Source organism: Halichoeres trimaculatus, unplaced genomic scaffold (genome assembly GCF_033239565.1).
Source record: "Halichoeres trimaculatus isolate MK-OKI-2021-1 unplaced genomic scaffold, fHalTri1.1 fHalTri1_scaffold_20, whole genome shotgun sequence".
NCBI lineage: Eukaryota > Metazoa > Chordata > Actinopteri > Labriformes > Labridae > Halichoeres > Halichoeres trimaculatus.
In genome coordinates, this window is record NW_027437198.1 from 22,118,084 (window position 1) to 22,140,875 (window position 22,792).

The following is a 22,792-nucleotide window of genomic DNA, read 5'->3' on the forward strand; positions in this document are numbered from 1 at the left end:
TATTCTCTCCGTTTGAAGGGAAGAAATGTTTTAATTCTATCGACCAGAGGGCCCATGGGTGCACCCTCACCAGAGACTCCTTTAATCAGGTTTAATTAGTGAGGATTGACATGTTCAAAGTGCGACCACCTCTTAAAAGATCTTCCTCTGCTTCCTGCTGCGTTTACTCCTGAGGACAATTTGCTGGAAGCTTTCCCAGAGCCAAAGCTCGAGGGTGGTCTAACAAGGCCTCAGGTGGGGCTGGATCTGCAGCTTGCTGAGATAACATCAGATCGGCATTTAGAGTCCACATGGGACCAAAGTGGGTGCTGTTCTGGGACCTGCTTTTTTGGCCTGTCAGGAATAATTTTTAATGAAAGTGAAGGGTGACCCAATCCTGGCAGGGGTTGAGAATCAGGAAGTGAGTTTTTTTCCTTCCTGACCCATCAGAGTTTCAGGCTTCTGTGCTTTGTTTTTCAACTTAAAAGAAGCAGGTGGGTTTCGTTGTCATTTTCACTTTCAGGGTTCACTTTTCTTTACATGCACTCTCCAACATGCAGCTACTCAGCGACAAAAGCTGCAGTAAGAGCAGCAGAAATCCGCCTGTCCAAACGAGTCGGATCATCACAGTATCTGACACAAGGCCCCGGGGCCAGAGAAACATAATGATGACTTTTTTCACAAGGAGGCCACCAACCTGCAGAGGCTCTATCTCTGTCTTTGACGTCAGTGGCTACATGAGCTTGCACGACACTTTGCAGACTTGTCGTCAGAGCAATAAAATGTAAATCTGCTGAAGAGCAGTGGCACAGGCATGAATGTAAGACTCACTCTTAACATGCAGACTTGCATGCTGATATTTGCACATTTTATTATCAGGTACTTGTGTCAAGTCCATTCATGTCTAATACTTCTAAGGTAGAGGTATAAAATGGCCAAATTGTGGAGGGAGATAAAACACAAGTTCAAACATCTGAGGCTCCTGAACTTTTGCAGTTAAAAGGGATCAAAGTTTCAAGAGAAAAAGACAGAGAAGAACAATTTTCAAAAGGGCAGAAAGGTTAACTACCTCTGGATTTTGATGTGTTCAGTTGTGATGATGATGTTTGAACAGCAGGGGGCGACAAAGCCCATAGAGGTGAATGAGAGCTGGAGGGAGCTGTTCTTTCAGCACCACAGCCTCACGCACGCTCCCAGAGACCCTCTGCATGTGCTAACACTGCTCTGTGATCTCACACTAGGCTCTGACATGTAAAGAAAATATGGATTCAAGCTTGATTCAAAGAAATTCAGACTCAGAACATTACAAAAAAAAGTGATTTTATCTTTGTGTGTGGAGAGTAACACAATTGGAGGATGATAGTGTGTCTGCGTTTAAAGCTTGATGCCTGAAATTGCCTTGTCATCATTGTGAAGAGAATGGGTTGAACATTTAGTGACATTAGTTCAAGGTAGAGTGGCTGGTCCGTGCGTGAGAGTGCTGCAACAATTGGATTGGACAATAATGACAAGCAATAAATGCATCAATCTGAGAGAGAGAGAGAGAGAGAGAGAGAGAGAGAGAGTCCATCGCAACACCCCCTCCTTCCGCCCCCTCCGCACACAGAAACGGAATTAAAAAATCTTTAATATCTTTCCGGCAACGAGCCTCCATTGCTGCATTACGCACACACTCGCATGAAACACGCACACTGTGGGCCTGTTTTTAACGCCGCCAAAAAAAGACAAGAAGAAGAAGAAGAAGAAAAAGAAGAACTAGCCCGCAGAATAAAAAAAGGCAGCTTGTGCACACTGACAGAGACGCCAACCTGAATGTATTGAACGCACACTGACATCGTGACAACACCAGCTCTGTGTGTGGACCTGTGCAAGTCGCTCTCCTGATTGTGTAATACATTTTCCTGCTTCTTCCTGCAAGCGTCCAAATCTGCAGCCGAGAGCGCAAGAAGCAGCAGCAGAAGAAGAAGAAGAAGAGGACGAAGAGGAGGAGGGGAAAACAGGGGGGATTGCAACATTCACCAGAATTATTTTTCTTCCTATTACATGGCGCAAGGGCTATACAAACGGGACCGTCCTGGGTGTGATACTGCCACGGTGAGTTTGGATATTCAAGCGGCAGAGTCCTCCTCCTCCATCCGTCAGAGAAGCGTCTTCGGCTGCGGCGGCGCCCAGACCGACTCCTCGTCCTCCCTCTGCCGGCTCCATGTCGAGTGATGGTCGGCTTGCCTTGCTGGATGCTCCCCGCTCTCTCCGGATCGTCGACGACCGAACCTCCTCTGACCGCAGACCCCCATTTTCGGCGGAAACCTTCCCAGAGCTATAGGGCTACATATGGAAACTGGGGATCAAAATTTTAGGAAAAAGGCTAAACTACGCGGTTGATTTGATTTTTTTTTTTTTTAGGTTTTTACCGGTTTCTTGCTCTTTTTGTGAGTATTTTAACGCTAATGAATTAATTTGTTGAGCCTTGATTTCCTCATTCCATCGTGTGTTGGCTTGATTTGCGAAGAGCCAGTGTGTTATTTCCTTTAAAGCCCTCAGTAGGTCGACATCAACACTGAGATCTGCTTTATTCCCTCTCCACAGACTCGTCCATTTTTAACTCTTTTTTATTTTGACTAATATGATAGCTTCCCCTGCTGCCCTCCGTTTCCCTCTTCTCTTTCCCCTTTGGCTAACAAACAGTAGATTAGTGTATTAATGATAGACTTTAGAAAGCTTTTCTATAGATATCTCTCTCGTACATAAAAGCGATGTTATAACCTCAAACTGAAGTAACTATAAGTCACTGTAACAGACATATTGAACTGTTGTACTGTAAGCCTGCCATTACTCTCTAACACCGCCCCCCCTCTGCTGTCTCTGCTCCATTTGAGCTCATGTTAAGTCAGCTCTAACCTTTAAGTCAACAAACAAGTTGTCTGATATTTCCCTCTGTAAGTCTGTAGAGAATAAGCCTCAGTTTGCTTCAACTCCAGGACGTAAGAGATCCTGTCTCGCTCAGTGTCGTTGTCCACCTCTCGCTTCGTTTGCTGCTCCGGCTGCAGCTGAAGGCCTGCTGAGGTTCCTCCTCTGCACCTCCAGGTTTCTCGTCTGTTTGGGTTCAAGCAACAAGAACAACCAGAGAGGAGAGACTTCACAGCCTCTTCCTCTCTTCCCCCAAAACCTCCAGACCTTTAGTTTTTCTCTTGTTTTGGTCCTCACCCAAACGCAACCATAAGGTTCCTACCGCACCCTCCTCCTCCTTCTTCCCTCTCCTTCCGTACGAGTATATCCCGGTTTTTCGGTTTGGTTTGGTCCCGGAAATTTTCAAATATTTACTTCCTGTACATCAAGAGGAAAGGGGGTCCCCCTTTCATGGAATGCGGAAACATGGGTCTGTTCGACCGCGGAGTCCAGATGCTGCTGACCACGGTGGGAGCCTTCGCGGCCTTCAGCCTCATGACCATCGCGGTCGGCACGGACTACTGGCTGTACTCCCGGGGTGTCTGCAGGACCAAGTCTATGAGCGACAACGAGACCAGCAAGAAGAACGAGGAGGTGATGACCCACTCGGGCCTGTGGAGGACATGCTGCTTGGAAGGTAAGAGGAGGGGGACTTTGCCAACATGTACCTGTCCCTTGTGACCCCGCTCAGAGAGGTCCTAAAGTCTCAGATAGACTGGGGTCTTTCGACACCTCTGGGGGAGTTACAGGATCAGTCTGAGGGGAGGGAGGGTTGACACGAGGAAAGAAAATTGTTCTTTTCTTTACAAAATATTTGGAAGTCTTACCCCAACAACTGCTTGATAGATGCAACTTGTGATAATGAACTCGATGCTTCATTTCTTTATTGGAGTGAGTCAAACCAAAGATGGATACTGACAGGCAGGGTGAATGAGGTTATCGTCTTCACGCTCTGCCAACGTCTGAAGTCAAACCTCAGGTGTCCTCAAATATTTCATTCAGTGCAACGAAGACTAACTAGCTTTGACTTTTCTTCCCCACATTTTCCAAACTGCTCTCCAGTTTGACTCAGGTTCAGCTCCTCTTTATTTTAAGCAGTAAGAAAATAGTTCCTGCACTATTTGAAGACTCAAACTCTCCTCCTGCATCCAGACGAGCTGTTTTATCAGCTCCTGCAGGCAGGGTGAAGCACAGGCTTGTGTTTGCAGCCTGAAGCTGTTGCATAAACGCCTCCCACACCGCTCCAGAGCAGATACTCTCGTTGGGCCCGAGAGTTTAAAATATTGCAGTGATCAGGTATTCAGGAGCGGTGGTTAAGGAGGGACCTTCATCATATATTCGTGCGATAAACTCGCTGCAGAGGTCACGTCTGCTGAAAGAAGCCATAGTCACTCAACGTGAGCAGAGGTACGCCTCTATCAGCAGGCGTGACAGTCTTAATGATGGCGGGGCTGAACCCTGCCCATCAAGTGACCTTTGACCCGTGTTTCCTGTCGCATTGAAGTGCTGACTTGGAGAGTCGCCGGCGCTGTAACCTTGCGAGGTCACACAGCGTTTTTAAATCTGCTCCTCTTCTGAGCCGATGGGTCCAGAAAGGCCACAGAGTCTGACTTCCTGCTCCTCTGGCTGCTGTGATAAGCAGCCGGACTCTCTGCACCTTCTGCTCAAAGCTTAAAAACCGGTTTGAAGAAGCAACTCGGGTTTAAAGCCGCCGTTATCGATGTTAGGGGGGGAAAAGACAAAGAGACGACGGTCGCTTGCGCCAATGAGAGGATTTTCTCTTAAATGTGGAGCCTTTGAATGACTTTCCATAGAGTTTAACCTCAAACTTTACTATTTGGTTCCCTTTTATTGAGTTGTTTCATCCACAGAACGCTTTCTTTACGAAGTAAAAGAAGAAAAATTAACAGCACCATCCGGCCTTTGACATTAGCTTGGAAACAGAGGACGGTGTCGACCAAAACAGAGCTTAAAGTTCAACAATTTGGGTATGTAAAGGTGCAGTGTGTAGAAATTAGTATTTTAGCAACATGGCCTAAAGATGGTCTCATTTATTCTGATCATCGTGTCGATGGGTGTTGATGCTGAGGGACATTTCTCATATCAGGAGAAACAACAGACAGAAAGCTCCATTACAGCCACGTAACCCTCTGATAGCTCATGTTCTATGTTCAATGATGCACAAATCCACCTCTGACTGTCAGAGAGAAAAGGAAACTCTCAAACAGAGAAACGCTTACGTTTGTTAGACTGCACCATAAACAATAAACATTGCTACAGAAATTATATCTGGCATTAAGTTGCGTGAACATTGCATAACAGCCAACTTCAGACCAAAGTCGTCCTTCAGACCAAATGTTTTCATTGGTGACCCCCAGTTCAGAAACTCTACACTGATGTTTACCCCTTCTTTTAGTCGTCGTCTGTCCCAGTTTCTCTTCATTTCTTCCTGATCTTTTTGGACCAAAATGTGATGGACTACACTCATGTCATCCATGTTTTCCATCAGAAAATACTCTCAGTACCAATTTCTTTCATGCAAACCAACAACAAAAATATACTCTCTATCTCTTTTCTTTCTTCTTCAACAATATCCAACACCTTCTTCTTCTACTGCAAAACCAACAACTTCCCCCTTCTTCGTCCTTCGTCCACATATTTCATATTCTGGATCTTAGTATCCAGAAAATTGCCAGGATCTGGATCGTACTTTTACATCCTTCAGAAATTATTGTGACCTTGTCTTGTATTGTTTTGCAAAGCAATCCAAACATTTATGGTTGAGTTATGTACACATATGGTGAAAACGGCCCTATCTCACAATGATAAAGAATCCTTAAAGAAAGTCCTGGATCCAGACGGTGATCCGGATCACCACCAAAATTTAATCACTTCTTTCTTATCGCATTTTGAACATTTCCCGAAAATTTCACTGAGATCTGTTGTTTAGTTTTTGAGTTATGTTGTTCACAGACAAACAAACAGACGGACTGACCGTAAGCCAGTTAAAGATGAAGCAGGGGGAGTTAACTTTTCTGTCCGTATTCTGAGTTTCAATGCTCCATCAGTTACTCTCTTGTAAAACAGTTTTATTTGGTCCCCCTCCTGCTCTCAGGGACCTGTTCAGGTCTCCAGATTAAAACCATGTAGCCTCCCTGGTACATCCTGTGTGTTTTTAATCGTCTGAATGTGAAACTGTTCCTGGGAGAGCTCATGCAACCCTTCCTTTAAAGCTTACACAGAGAGCTCTGTGAGCTGATGGTGCGCTCTGAAGTCTAAACACATCCTATGATTACACTGCTGCACAGAATCACAGTTGGAGTGTAATTGTGACAGGGACTGGCCTTTATCCCTGCCAGGCTGTTTTTTAATGAGCAAACAAAACCGCAGCGAGTCAAGACGAGATCAAAACACCATCACATGCTCTGTGTGTCTTTTGTTTTGGCACAATGAGGCTCTCCCTTTGAATCGCACATCAAAATGGCCGGAAATAAAGCCAGATTTTTCATCTGCGATTCATGAATGGTTCCTGGAGGAGAAGCGGTGAGGAAGTGTGGGGGGAAAAAAGCCTTGTGCATGTGGTTACCGGGGTCAGATTCATTTAAATTCTCAGTCAAATGACTTCCTGCTTTGCAAATGGGGTCTAAAAAAGCATTTAATTAGAAGTAGATTGCACATTTTAAACCAAAAATCAGGGAGGGATTGAAATAGAAAAGTACAGAAGGGATGCAGCTGGAGAGAGGAAGAGATAAGTAGGCTGCAAACCAAGACTCATTTCAGCATCCAGTTTAACATTTCAGTCGTTAATTTGGCTCCCGTTTGCTGCTCAGCTCAATTAAGTCAAAGTGCCAAGATGACGAGTGCTCATCTTCCCCCCGGCTCGCCCTAAATGAAGTCATCCTGGTGATCAGGCAGCGAGCAGGGCTGCAAACGGCTGAAGTTGGAGGCTCGGTCCTCATGGCAGCACAGAACACAGACTGAGTGTTTGGCAGCTCGGGCCCACACATCCTGCTCGCAGAGTGGACACAGGTGGGCGACGGTTTGTGTTTGTATAACCAGCTACCGGAGAGGAGAACCTGTGAAAAAAGCAAAATGGGAATACCCACACTGGGTGCTTGAACACCTTCAACCTCTGCTTCACTCGCTGCCTGTCAGAGAAAAACACCAGCTGAGGAAAAACAAGCCCACTGCTGGAAGAAGAGAGGGCCGTGTTTCTGGTACCGGAGCGTAGGTTTGCTGTCAGGAGTGGGGGCGGCAAAGTGAAGGCAAATATGTAGGGGTGTGTGTGTGTTTATACATCAGAGACGTGTCAGATCAGTCCCATAGGAAGCAGAAGCTGGGCTCTCCGGAAACAGATTCATGGACCATATCGGCTGAAATACAGCAAACTAAACCGTTCTCTGTACTGATAACATAACATTGCTGCTCCTGGGTTTTACTTTTACTTGACTGAAAGTTTGATGAAATATTGTCTTCCTGTTGAGGGCTGTGTTTCCAGGAGGCTTTAGTTTACGGTCATAGAGATAACTGTCCAGGGTTAAAGTGGGGTCAACTTCAGGCTAACTTTAAACCTCGCTCCTGGTTTGAGTCACAGTCTCCCAGTTAAACCTTCACTCATAGGTTATCAATAATGTAGAGTTTCTATTTCTATCTGAGGAGGATCCACTGTTTGGGTTCAGTTATTCTTAAAATAAGTTTGTTTTAGTGTTCCGAGTGAAAGCTGTTAGCAAGGAGTCACATGGCTATCTGAGAAACCCAGTTTATATGAGGTCAGACTCGATCTGTGTTGTTTAGCCCCGTTTCCACCAAGTGGTCCAGTTTGGATCAGTACAGTTTGGTATGGATTAGGGCTGCGGTGATATGCTTTTCCTGGGATCCAATTATGTTACGATTTTTGGAGTGCCAATTCGATTTAAATTGTGATTCTTTAACATTTATGATTTTTGCAATATCAGTTTGCTTTTTTAACATTAGACCATGTGAAAAAGTTAAATGATGATGATAATATCTACAGACTACATCAGGAGCCACATTTCCCATAAAATGAACAACACTTGAGTCAGAGAAAAACATTTCACCCTCTGCTGGAGAAAAGTGGTAACTTTTTTTAGCTTCTGGATGTCTGCAGTTTCAAACATTTCTTATCATTTTTTAAGAGGCGGAAAAACATGTTCCTGTGGGTATTGATAAGATGAGTGATTTTTGTGCCTGTTGAAGTTAAAATAAGCTCATAGACAGTAAGACAGTCACAATGCTAATTTCATTAGCCCATCGATGTGATTTTCCATTGACATTAGCATTAAGCTAGCTGAGTTTCACTGGGACAGTGCTGGGGACTGAGAAGTGACTGCAGGCAGCGGCGCAGCTGCATCAGAGCCGAAACAACACAGTTTTGAATTGGTTTGAAAAAAACAATTTAAAAAAAAAAAAAAAAAAGGAGGCTGATGCCAATATGCCCCAAAATGCCAAATATCAGCCCCGATAATCGTCCAGCTGATCGATAAAACCTAATGCTGTTTGCGTCCCTACAGCCAACTGTGCCCTTCATGGTAGGCAGCGTGTAAGCTGGATGCAGATAGCCGTGTCAGCTACGTAAAAGCATGACGGTATAGCAGTGCAACAGTGTACCACCCTAATAAATCCAACGAAGAAGAAAAACTCTACAGTATTGTTTCGCAGTTTTCTGCTGTTTCATTACACCATTTTCCAAACAAAAAGAAAGTTTTCTTCACGAAGTTGACTGGAGATTGAAACTTAGCAGGGTAACGTGTTGTTCTTTATTACCACTGTCACACAGGAAGTGACATTTCTTTTGACCAATCAACAGATTGCAGTGTGTTTGGCTCCACCTTCTGGAGTTGGATCAGTATGTCTGGCATCCAAGCTGAAGGGTAGCAAGTTTTTTTTTTGGTGTCTTCTCGATTTTAGTGTCTTCTCGATACACTCAACTCACGATTCTATATGATTTACGATACTGGGTTAACGATGCGATTTTCTCAGGACTTTTTTTTTTTTTTATACACAGTGAGCTTGCAGACAAAATATAACTGAAAAACATCCTTTGAGTTATTTCTGCAACTGTAACACACAAATCATGCAATAAATGCAACATTTGAAACACACACCCACACACAAATATATTTAAATGTATAAAAATGACAAAATATTTTCTCTTATTTTAAAAAAATTGAAGAGAATTCCCTTTTTAGTTCTCTGGGGTAGGGAAAACTGTGCAGAATAAAATTCGTCCTTTTCTAAAAGGTGCAGGTGAAATTGTGACTTTTTAAACAAATCTCTCATCAAAATAACTAAATGAATAATACAACTAAACAAAACTCTCTTCAAATAAAAAAATTCAGGTTTGCATGCGTTCCTAGTTTCGGATTTTGATGGGGGTTTTTTCGGGAAAACAGCCCCCTGCTGTTTAAATATGGCATCGCAATTAATTTTTTTTCTCAGCCGATTTGAATAGTCACACATTTGTATAGATTTTTCGTTACATCCCTAGTCTTCATTGGTAGGACATCACAAGAAAGTCAGGAAACGTGGGGGAGTTTTCAAACGAAAGCACAAAGTTGAAATATTTTGAAGCTTTCATTGAGGAGAGTCTGATGAGCTGGACTCCTGTTTCCTGTTATTTTGTGTCTCTCGATTTTATTCCTGGAATGAGCTTTGTAAACAGGTTGGGGTTAAATTTGGTTTGATTAAAAACAGGAAACAGTTGGGCTCCGAGCTCTCAGCTGTTTTTCATCCGCTGCCAAAGCCTCCAGTTTTTGGAAGTAAATGTTTCACCTCTTGCTCCGCTGCTGCTCGTATTATTGAAGTATTTTGGAAGAGAGCGGTTGAGCCTTCCAGTCTTCTGTTTCCATTTTCAGGCCCAGTGATTGTGCTTCCAAACACACAGATGTGGGTGCAGACAGTGTGGGTGCAGCTGCCCACAGTAAACACGTGTGTTTCTGATGAATCGGGCCCTGGAGGCCGACGCTCATCCTCTCTATCTGGGACGTCTTGAAGAGTAACCGCTGTGCCCCCCCTCTGCGCTCTCAGCCAGGTGTAGTCGCTGCGTCTGCTGTTAATCTGAGGCATTCATCTTCATTACAGCGCCGCCCTCAGGCTGCGGGAGGAGACGAGTCAGGGAGGAGGGATGGGGGAGGATGGTGGTCTGAGAGATGAAGGAGGGACAGGGTTCAGTGTTAGGTCTTTTATCACAGTTTGTATGAAGAGACGCGTCTGTCCAGGTTATGATCCAAGATGAATGAATCTTTCTGACATCAGCCGTGCACTTTGTGCTCTGTTTAACAATCTGAATCTGGACGAAATCTTTACAGTTTCACTGATGTTTTTAGGATAAATCATTGGTAAAACATCAACAGATCTGTGACAAACTTTATAGGATCTGTGAAATCTTGAGATGCTGCAGGAGCCAGCAGACACTGAGGACTTGACCCATCAATTGATCATCGCTGATTCATTTTCTGTCAAATGTCTGATTGATTGCTGCTCTCGACGGGACAATTCTTTAATCTACTCTTGACGACGAAACTGGTCCTTCCTTCCATATTTATCGTGGTCTTATCTGACTGCTTTTATGACAAAGAGTGTCATTTATTATCCTTACTTTTATTAAAGGCGTCTGGCTTCTGCAAATCAGATCGTAAATTAAATTTCTCGGCAGGTTTTGCCAATCAGGAGAGAAGCCTGACAGGCGAAACTGAGGGCCTGAAAGTCTTTGAAGTGGATTCTGTGAATCTCTTTTGTTAAGGTGATATAAAGACGATGTGTGGACACATTTTGGGATCAGAGGATCAGAGTAAAGTAAAGATGATGCTGATATGCACTCACTGGACACTTTATTAGGCACACCTGTCCAACTGCTCGTTAACGCAAATTTCTAATCAGCCAATCACATGGCAGCAACTCAATGCATTTAGGCATGTAGACATGGTCAAGATGATCAGAGCATCAGAATGAGGAAGAAAGGTGATTTAAGGGACTTTGAACGTGCCATGGTTGTTGGTCTGAGTGTTTCAGAAACTGCTGATCTACTGGGATTTTAACCCACAACCATCTCTAGGGTTTACAGAGAATGGTCCCAAAAAGAGAAAATATCCAGTGAGCAGCAGCTCTGTGGGACAAAATGCCTTGTTGATGCCAGAGGTCAGAGGAGAATGGACAGACTGGTTGGAGCTGATAGAAAGGCAACAGTAACTCAAATAACCACTGGTTACAACCGAGGTCTGCAGAAGAGCATCTCTGAACACACAACACGTCCAACCTTGAGGCAGATGGGCTACAGCAGCAGAAGACCACACCGGGTGACCCTCCTGTCAGCTAAGAACAGGAAACTGAGGCTACAATTCACACAGCAACACCAAAACTGGACAATAGAAGATTGGAGAAACGTTGCCTGGTCTGATGAGTCTGGATTTCTGCTCCACGTTCAGATGGTAGGGTCAGAATTTGGCGTCAACAACATGAAAGCATGGATCCATCCTGCCTTGTATCAACGGTTCAGGCTGCTGCTGCTGGTGTAATGGTGTGGGGGATATTTTCTTGGCTCACTTTGGGCCCCTTAGTACCAACTGAGCATGGTTTAAAGTCCACAGCCTACCTGAGTATTGTTGCTGACCATGTCCATCCCTTTATGAGCACAGTGTACCCATCTTCTGATGGCTACTTCCAGCAGGATAACGCTCCATGTCATAAAGCTGGAATCATCTCAGACTGCTTTCTTCAACATGACAATGAGTTCACTGTACTCAAATGTCCTCCACAGTCCCCAGATCTCAATCCAATAGAGCACCTTTGGGATGTGGTGGAACGGGAGATTCTCATCATGGATGTTCAGCCGACAAATCTGCAGCAACTGTGTGATGCTATCATGTCAATATGGACCAAACTCTCTGAGGAATGTTTCCAGTAACTTGTTGAATCTATGCCATGAAGGATTAAGGCAGTTCTGAGGGGAAAAGTACGAGCAAGGTGTGCCTAATAAGGGGCTAGTGAGTGTAGACGTCTTCCTTATCCACTGAAGAGATTTTCACAGGTTATTTAGAAAATGTTTCTTTCTCTCGCTAAGATGGCTACCTCTCCACACGGCCTCCCACAGCTCCTGTCAGTCACCACAGATCACAGATCACACATCCTGCCTCATGACTTTATGTATGAGCATGTGGGAGTTTCAATGAAGTGTACATTCATGCATTTGAAAACACATGTGGGAGTATGTTGTGTGTTTGTGCATATATGTTTGAATGGTGATGTGTGTATGTGTGTGTGTGTGTGTGTGCAGCGGAGAGGAAGATAAAAGCAGATAGCAGAGCCGAGCGGCAGAAAAGAGGGGGATTAGTCTCAAAGTCCAATCAGATAAGGATTACCCAGTTGGAGTGTGCCCACCCAGGCTAATGTCCCGGCCTCAAAGTGGCATTACACTGTATTATGACACCGATCCACTGTACATCCAGCTGCACGGGCCGGATTACGCTCGGTGAGGATGGAGCGTGTGTGTAAGGCCTCTCAGACACTTGTTGGAGTAAAAACGGAGCCCTCTCTGCTCTCCTGTCACTCTGCCCTGCAGCCGGCGATGGATGGGCTTCATTTTTCCCTCCGCTGAGACTGCAGACAGTCACCGACGAACACGACTCTTTTATTGGTCTCCACCTCGCCCTCTCTATCGGCCACTGAGGCCGAATTACAGGCCAGACATTATCGAATCAGGCTGAGGCAGGAGACGGTGGAGGAGCAGTGCGGTGCTTTGGCCTTCAGGTGTAATTCTGCGGGCTCTGTCATCCGTTCTCACTCACAGCTGTGAGCATCAACAGGCTCTGGTATCAGTTTGGAGTGTATTGATTGTGTTAGAGTGCAGCGTCAACTGTGTTCACTTTGATAGCAGCGCTGTGAGGGCGAAGCACTTTGATTAAACAGCTCTGTCGCCATGACTTCATTACTCTGTGTGATGTTTTAGGATGAAGTTATTCTGCATTAGGAATCGGCGTCTTATCTGAGACGATCTGCTCTGCCTGGAGGATGAAATGGAGCCTGTTTATGTTGATGCAGAAATCTCTTCCTCTGTTAGAAACATGCTGAAGGCACACGCTGGACTCTGGGCTACGACTTTGAAGCCTCATGTTTGACGTTCTACATCCAAACAATTCAGCTGTTACGATCCAGAAGTGACCATATTTGGACACTTCCTGAAGCTTCTTTCCTGATTTTCAAGATGACTTGGCAGCCTAGAAGTGCCCTTAAAAATACACTGCAAAAACTGAAATCTTATCAAGTGTTTTTGTCTTATTAAAGTAAATATTGTCTTGTTGTACTTGATATGAGCCACATTCAGTTTATCAGTCCAGAAAAGTGTCTTGTAATAAGTTAATTAAGGTCAAAAATTAGGTCTGAATCGCTTGTAACAAGTTAAAAAACATATCGGCCAATGGAACAAAAAATTTTGCTAAAAAATTTACTTATTGGTAGAATAATGTCTTACTGCAAGTGACTTTTCTCTTGTTCCATTGGCAGATTTTATTTTGTTCTAGTTACAAACAATTCAGACCTCATTTTTGTCTTTAAATAACCTGAAACAAGACATTTTTCTGGATTGGTCAGGTAACTGTGGCTCATAATAAAGGGGCTGTGAGGAGTTTTAAAGTGATCTTGAAAAAGTCTCCCTTCTAGATATATACCTGATCGTGATCCACACTTTAAAGTAAGATTATCAGCGCCAATATTGCTGGTTACGGTTATTTTAAATTGCTACTTCTTAGCTTCCAGGTCGGGTCGACCAGTACCGGATTGATTTACAGCACATCTAGGTCTCTATGACAACACCACACTGTCAGACAGAAAAAGGACAGAAGAGCAGAAGAAAGATAAACAGAAGAGTGAAACAGCCTGAGCTGAGCTAAAGGCTAATTAGCCTTTAGCTCAGGCTGTTTCACTCTATAACACAGTGGCTAATCTATTTGTGCTAATGTTCACTCCAACCCACAGTCAGCAGTTATTCTGCAGTTGTCTGTTCAAACTTGAGAGTCTATCAATAAAATGAAGAGTGAGGTTACGTTAGCTCTGCTTGGTAGATGACTGGCAGGACATAGCTAACCAGGATTCACTAATGTTACACATTACAGACTTGTTTTAGAGCACCGGGCTGCTAGCTGGGCTAAATATAAACGGCTACTAAACTACTTACAAACTGACAGTGTTTACTTGTTGTCACATTAGCCTACAGATACATCGGAGCACCAGGCTAACATATAACTGGCTGCTACGTCTGCTTGATGTCACATTTCAAACCGCAGCGCTACGTAACTGTACTGATAAATACCTCAGTGCATCGTATCCAGTAAAAAGTTGTCTCGTAGAAAGAAAATTTGTTTCAATTCCGATCTCCATTTAATTCCAAAACAAACTCGCGCCTCACTAAGAGCAATTTACGACAGTGTGTAGAGACTTCAGGCCAGAAGGTGGCGAGGGAGTGCGATTAAAACAGATCCTCCTCACAGCAAGTAACTTTTCTCTTGTTCCCTTGGCAGATTTTTTTTTACACTTCTTACAAGAAATTCAGACCTCATTTTTGTCTTTAAATAACTTGAAGTAAGACATTTTTTGGACTATTCGGGTGAATGTGGCTCATATTAAGTCCAAAAAGACATTTTCTGCTGAAAATAAGACAAAACACTTGATAAGATTTCAGTTTTTTCTAGTGTATCTTAAGTTGTTCTTTATTTAACTCTCAGGGAGACTCTGCAGGATGAGAGGTGGAGTTGTAGCCTGCGTGCTAACAGTCACAGTGTGTAAATTGTGTTTAATTTGAATGGATTATTTAATCTAAGACACACTCTCCAGCTGACGTGATGACTCCACAGAACCTCGTCTGCACACAGCTGCATTATCGACTGCATCCATCATCAGTGTGAGCTCTGTCTGTCGCTTTATTGCTCGCTCATTTTCTGCCTCAGGATCTGTTTTCATAAAAATCAACCAACATTACATCATGATTCAAGAAGTGAGAAGTGAGAGTTTAATCTTTCAGAATATTTCCTTATGAGCCCCGTGAGGCAGCATCTCTGAACCAACCAATGAGGTGACTCTGAGGTGACAGTAAACGGTATGATGGCGCTGTAATCGATTTAGTTTATGCTCATTGGCTCATTTGCTTTGGTCAGCGAGGGGGAGGAGCCGTGAACTTCAGCGACACTCCTTCAGAAATCATTTCAGTTCCCCGTGAGTGAGAAAAATAAGAAGAAAAGGACGAGCATCGAAGAGGAGGAATGTTTCTGATATGATGTTTAATTATCTCCTCTGACCTCTGACACACGCTTATCATTACAGCTAACCGTGTGTGAGTGTGTGTGTGTGAGTGTGTGTGCGTCTCCAGCCTTGATTTACACGTGTTATTTTTAGCTGCATTGGGCCCGTTGGGTGGGGTCTATCTTTATCCAACATGACCAGAGAACAAATCAATACCCAACATGCCCTGGGCCAGTCTTTGTGTACGCACACTGTGTGGCACCAGACAGTGATAGGAGAGGACTGTTAACCGTCTGCGAGCACAGGAGCTGCCTCGTCACTCGTCACTGAGCCCAACAGATTTAAAGCGTTTGCAATTTAAAACACGTAACGATTGTTTTTCAGATATTAAAGTGAGGCTGAGGCTCAGGGACGTTTCATGACTTTAATTCCCTCCAGGTGATGAATAGACTGAAGGGTTAGAGGTAAACACTGGATTAGCCTCAGCTAGCAGATCGTTCTGATGTGATGGTGGTGTTCACCACTTTGTGACTAATTGCAACCTTTTCTTTTTCTTTCTTTCTTTCTTTCTTTTCTTTCTTTCTTTCTTTCTTTCTTTCTTTCTTTCTTTCTTTCTTTCTTTCTTTCTTTTGTTTCTTTTGTTTCTTTTTTTTTGTTTCTTTCTTTTGTTTCTTTCTTTTCCTTTCTTTTCTTTTGTTTCTTTCTTTTTTGTTACTTTTTTGTTTCTTTTTTGTTTCTTTTTTATTTTTTCTTCTTTCTATCTTTCTCCTTCTTTTGTGTTTTTTTAACTTTCTTTCTTTCTTTTTGGTTGCTTTCTTTTTTCTTCCATCTTTCTTTATTTCTTTCTTTTCGTTTCTTTCTTTCTTTCTTTCTTTTTTTCTCCTTTTGTTTTTCTTTCTCGTTTTTGTTTCTTTTTCTGTCTATCTTTTCTTTCTTTTTCTTTCGTGTTTCTTTCTTTCTTTCTTTTTGTTTCTTTTTTCCGTCTTTCTTTTCTCTGTTCTTTCTTTCTATTTTGTCTCCTACTTTTTTCTTTTCTTTCTTTTCTTTCTTTCTTTCTTTCTTTCTTTCTTTCTTTTCTTTCTTTTTTTTCCCTTTCTTTCTTTCTTTTTTCTTTACTTCTTTCTCTCTTTTTTATTTCTTTCTATCTTTCTCTCATTTTTCTTTCTTTCTGTCTCTCTTTTTTCTTTCTCTTTTTTCTTTCTTTGTGCTTTTTTTCTTTCTTTCTTTCTTTCTTTCTTTCTTTCTTTCTGTCTTTCTTTCTTTGTAAACTTTTTACATTTTGATATCCAACAATGAACGTAATTGTGAAAAAAATATATATATATAAGGTAACACAACCCAAAATGTAATAACTGACACATTTTGGGTCAGTTATTACATTTTGTGTTTTATAACATTGTTAATATCATATTTCAGACCCAGCACTTTTGTTACAATATAAACCAGTTGTTACATTTAGCATTTTATTGTATTTTTTGAAATTACATTTTAAGTCTCTGTTATAAATTGGGCTTTAAGCCTTACTTTGCCAAACATTCTACTTTTTCATCAGCCTTGATTAAAGCTTAGAAATTCAAAGTGTTCTTCAGTAAATCAACAGCTCCCATCAAATCCTAAGGCTCAGACAGTGTTTCAGTTAAAAACAGCTTTATTTATATATTTATGTATTTGTTTTAAATTTATATTGATCTCTTTGTAAGAGGGATTCAAATTCTTAGTGTTCCTGACTTCTTGGATGTTTAGATTTTTTTCTCACGTTTAGGATCTTGAGCTGAGTATCTTTATAAAAGTCTATGAGATAAAACAGAAACACGACACAAAAATACTTTGAGCTTCTGTAAATTGTTCAATTTTAAGCCACTTTTCAGACAAAAACAGTCCATAAATATCGGTAAACAAGCCACAGTGAAGTGAACAGAGTTTGTTAATCCTCCGCAGCGCTCAGAGGTCGCAGAGGTTAACAAGCTGAAGCTGTAAAACCCTGTTTTTTGATATTGTCTTGTTTTCTTTCCCATGGCGACCATTTCTCAAACTGATGTTGTTCTCCACAAACGCTAAAGTTTCCATGTTAAAGTGGCTTGAACAAGCACTCGATTCTCAGAGAGATTGCAGTCTGATTACATAGAATTGATCCTCTTACAATGAAAGTGTAATTACCAGCGGGCCGATCTCTGATTCCATCGCAGCGCCGCTCCTCTCTGTTCCACTTCATCGGCCGTATCCTTAAGCTGTGGAAACAGCCCAAAGAGACCCTGTGGTAAATGATAATTAACTGCAGATACAATCCATTCATTTTAAGGAGGTGCAATTCTCTTTTTCCCCTGCAATGGCTCAGAAAAAAAGAAAGACAATCTGGCTTTTGATTAATTGGTGGTGTCCGCGCTGCAGTTCATTTGCAATCTATTACAGCGTATTTGCTTTGTGTCAGAACGCAGCCCAAACACACTGCATCATCTCAAGGTTGGAGGAAGGAACGGAGTTAGAGTCTGTTTGTGGCTGAATGTGAGCCTGCCTGCTGATGATCATACTAATGCTAATAATGCTAATCATGATAGCAGTGATGACGGTGTGACGGATAAATCAGGGCTGCAGTGGGAGCTGCTTCAGCTCTGATTTATCATCTCAAAGTTAACTGTCTGTTTTTGTAGCAGGTGCTTCTTTAGCATACTTCCCTCTTATCCTTTCTTCATCAGCTCACCATCCTGAGACACTTTAAAAGGCTGATTAATGTGAAAAAGTGGGTGTTTGCGGTTTCTTGTTGTCTTCTGTGAAGGTGAACTGAATCTTTTTAGGTGTCAGACTGTTAATAAAAGAAAGAAAAGGTGCAGTAGCCAAACAGAGCAGAAAAAGGTGACAAAGATGTTCCCACCTCTGCAGAGCCCTCTTAGCACCCAGTGGGAGAGCTGCTGACAGCTCTGCTCACACAGTCTCCGGCCCGGACCGAGGCAGAGGAAGGCCGAAGGTTCCTGTAGCCGAGCTGTGGGTCACCGTCTGTGGCCGGGCGGAGGACGGAGGCTGACGGCAGGAGGTGACGGCAGCGGGGCAGAGTCTGAGGGTGACAGCTGGGGGAGTGAAGAGAAAGGGCGAGGAAGGAGGAAGGGAGCAGGTAGTGGGATGTACACGCACAGTACACAGACAGCTAGGAGGGGTGAAGGTGATCCGGTCCAGATGGCTCAGGACGGTACAGGTGTGTCAGTAAAGGAACCATTCCTCGTGTTGTATTTGGATCCTGGATGTGTACGGTTTTAATACAGCCGATAAGATTGATCTGTTTTCTGTGCACAGAGCAAAGAAAGCAGACAGCGCTGTAATTTCAGGCGGACAGACAGCTGATACGATGGGATTGATTTTTGCAGCAGTCTGGATGAGAGGACAGTAACAGGTTGGTTTCTGCTCCTCCTTATCCGTAGACTCCATCCTCAGCTCACTATGAACCATAAGCCTTAAACAGCGCTCAGGAAACAAACAGCTGTTCACCGTCTGTTAGAAACGTTCAGATAAATCAGGCATTGATCGACCGGTGACAGTTAATCCAGTAATATAATGAGAGCTTACTCAGTGAGAGTTTACGCTGAAATGACGTTTCAGAAACAATAAAAGGATGGTCATTTATGATCAACCTTTTAAAAATCCAGACAGTAATTGACTTAACACACAAAAATAAGGTTTAAATACTGAAATAAGAATGCTAAATAGCGTTAATGTCCAACGAGAAGATGTACATTTTAGATCTTAGCTCTAGCTAACTAGCCTAGCAGCTTCCCACTTCGTTTGAAGAGCTGTTTCACTGATTGGTTGTTACTTTTAGATGAATTTTGCCTCCTAAGCATAAATCAAATCTTTGTTTTATATTTTATCAGGCTAACGTTTGATATCTGGCTTGTTTTAACCTCTGGTGCATGAATTGTAAAAGCACAGATTTTTTTTCTTCATGTGTTTTTAATTTTTCATTATTTTTTTTCGTTTTCTTTTAATTTTTTTCTTTTTTTAAGGCATGAAAAAAAAATCAAGGATTTAATTTGTTTGATGTTGTTCCTCTCCAAAAAAAAATTAGCTTTTTTTTTTTTTTTTTATTAATTCCATAAAAAATAACTATTTTTTCCATGCTTGAAAAAGATTTGAACATATTTCCACACATTTTAACTTTGTGTTGGAAATGTACCTTGCATTTAATGATGTCCTCTTCAGTTAAGTCATGGTTAATCATAATTTACTGCTTATTAAGAAACAAAACTTTCAAAATCAATATTATTAATACGTTTTTATTTATTTATTTATCTATTTATTTATTTATTTATTCAGTTAGTTTTATTGCACATATTAGAAATGAAACACGAAATGAACCATACATAATGATTTGGTAAGAGAACAAAACTGAACAAAACTGAACAAAGCAACAGAAAAAAACATTGGGAGATGTGCAGGCGAAAAAAAAAAACATCGAAGCTTTACACAAAATTTACACAAACGTGCACACAACTACACAAATACATTTTAGCAATTCAAACAAATCAAAACAAAACAAAACAGTTAAACAGAAAAAAATGGTATAACATTAGCAAAAGGGGGATGGGGAAAAAATAGGAGAAGAGGAAATGTACTTGCAGTTCCACTAACTGACCACTGAACGAAGCTCATCAGAGTGTGGCAGCAGAGAGCACTCTAGAGGCTGATATGCAGTTCCAGCTTAGGGACCATTGGATTTAGGAGAAAAGGATATTGATCTGCTGAACACTGCAGAGACCACGATTAGCTAGATGATAAGATAAGACTAACACATGGTTTGAGAAGGACTGAGAGGATCTTAATTTCTTGCTTCATGATTAAATGTTTTCTCTTTTAATCTGATGAACCAAAAGTTGAAGATGATGAGATCTGTCTTTTAGTGGCCATGTTGATAACAATCCCCGTTTGGCACCAAACCTGCCTCTGCGCCTGTCCCCGCGTGGATCTGTGTGCGAGGACGTCTGAGCTGCCTGTCAGTGTGACGCTGCTCAGATGGTCGTGTTTACTGCACTCCGGAGCGAGTATTTACTGCAGTCGACAGGACTGGCAGACCCCACTGTCACAGCAAATGGTGCTGTTGGGAAAACAAACAGTTGTAATGAGACTGTATCTGTCAGTTTAGAGTGCTGAGAGCCGCTTCAATCAGAAACACCAGAGCAGGAGGAGGACCAGGAGACTAGAGAGTGCTGCGTTCAAAGATCAGAGGGATTTTGAAACCTCACTATGATTCATTTTGGAGTTTGAACTCCACAACCTGAAGATTCAGTCTGAATGTTAAATGTGATGTAAGCTAATTGAGGTAGATGTTGTTTGTTCTCTTAACCGTCTGGGTAGAGCACCTTGACAGATGGAGTTTGGTGTTTAACCTGAAGGATGATGATTTCATCGGCTCCCTAAATCAAGTGATGCAAACCTGACGTCTGGGAAAGTTGACACTCGATTAGTCATGTCTGCAGAGGAACATTCTGTGACTTCAACTCTGAGACAAAGCCTCCACTGAACCGCTGACAACGCTGCTGATGCTACCTGGGATAAAAGACAATATGTGCTGATCTGCAGATCACAGCCAATCAGGGAAATTTATCCACATGAAGTCGCGGCTATTATCATGCTACATCCTGATGTAGGCGAGGAGAAGGTGTTGCTGGGTCCACTGAGGAGGATGATATAATTTCCAGGAGAGCACGCTGCCTCTCTCCTCCCCCTCTCTCCTCTCTCCTCTCCTGTGTGTATTACAGCGTGTGAGCGTGTGTGTGTGTGTGTGTGTGTGTGTGCAGGCATGTATGTGAGCGCTCACCTTCATGTCTCTGAGTGAGTGAGAGTAAAGGAACAGGATAAATTTTTAATGACGAGCAGCGTGGCTTCCCTTTTGCTCCCTCAGATCGCTTTCCAGGACAGGGAGTCTCTCATGATCATAGCAGCATGCACACAGGCAGCTCTGGGTGAGAGAAATCACACACACACATGGTCACACACACTCACACACACATTCAGGAACTCATTCCTACCTGGAAATTGCTCACGAATGTTTTTCTTTCTCTTGGGCTGCCTGGGTTGGAGGAAGTGTGCTGCTGTGACATTTCCCAGCCTTGTGTGTGTGTCTGTGTGTGTGTGTAATGTGTCATACCCTGACTCCACCACAGTACATTGTGCCGGTTTCTTCGGCTTGGCCACACAGGTCAGAATAGAAGTACTGGAGGTTCACATGTCTGGGACTGAAGTGGATTCTGAGCCTGTAGGGTTTCTCCTCCCTGATCCACATCACAGAAACACATCTAATCATCTTTTCTCTTCATGGCACCACACCAGTTTGATTTGAGGCGATAAACTCCAGCTCCTTTACTGATCCAGATCAGATGTCCCAGCTAGAACTGGCTCTCTGGGCTCTCAAACGACTCTTCGTTGTATCGTTTTGGCTAACGAGCTGCCTCCCCACACACTCCCCAGCTTTGCTTAGATGCTGTCTGTTGTTACAGAGCTCCCTTCCTGCAGAGCAGTCTGTGAACACAGACATTACATCCATGTTACAACTTTAAAGTTTCAGTAGTAGTTTCTTAATTTACAGAACAGGTGTGCGTTGCTCTAACGATGTGTCTAATGTAACGATACATGTGATACATTAAGATGTGTTGATAAATCACTATATGTCATATGAAGTTACACTGCTTACATGACACCACTTTAAGTATCATTACAATACAATACAGTACAGCACATTATAAACTGCATATCATTACATCATATAACACTATGCTATGCTATGTAACACAACATTATACTACCTTATTTTATGTTGCATTACACTATGTTATGTTACATTATGTTACATTATTTTACTTTGTTACATTACATTACATTATGATACATTACATCACATTGCATTACATTATGTTACATTACATTGTGTTACATTATATAATGTTACATTTTGTGACATTATGTTCCATCACATTACATTACATCACATTAAATTCCGTTACATTATAATACATTATGTCACATTACATTACATTACGCTACATTATATTACATTATGTTAAGCTACATTACGTTACATAATATTACTGTATGTTATATTACATTACATCACGTTACATTACGTTAGATTCAATGCAGTACAGTATGTTACATCCTCAGCTTTATTACATTACATTGCATTACATTATTTCACGCTATTCACAAGTGATGTTACATAAAGCTAAGTCATAATACAGTACAAAACAATATATGTTACTTACTACGCTACATTATGCTACATCAGTTAATGTAATGCTGCATTACGATTTCATGATACATTGTGATATGTTACAATACCCTCTGCTACACTACTCTACATTATGACATGCTAGGCTACGCTAAGCTGTGCAACATTACATTATGCAATGTTACGTTACAATGAAATACAGTACAGTATGTTACATCCAATACTACATTTCATTACGTTACATTATATTACTTTATGTAACATCACATTATTTTTATAATACATTACGTTACGCTACATTATTTTACTATATGTTACATTACATAAAATTATGTTACATTACATTACTTTATTACAATACATTACATTATGTTACATCACCTTACTTTACATTATGTTACTTTATGT

At 42.0% G+C, this 22,792-nt stretch overlaps 1 protein-coding gene across 1 annotated transcript in view; it reads left to right on the forward strand.

The window, feature by feature from the left end:
- The first annotated feature begins 1,574 nt into the window (after nt 1–1,574).
- Nucleotides 1,575–22,792, forward strand: part of LOC141809954 (voltage-dependent calcium channel gamma-2 subunit) — a 73,230-nt gene continuing 52,012 nt past the window's right edge. Inside the window, exon 1 of the mRNA XM_074697215.1 lies at nt 1,575–3,562. Within this exon, the coding sequence (XP_074553316.1) occupies nt 3,337–3,562 (226 nt within the window). The 5' untranslated portion in view covers nt 1,575–3,336. The remainder of the gene's footprint in view (nt 3,563–22,792) is intronic.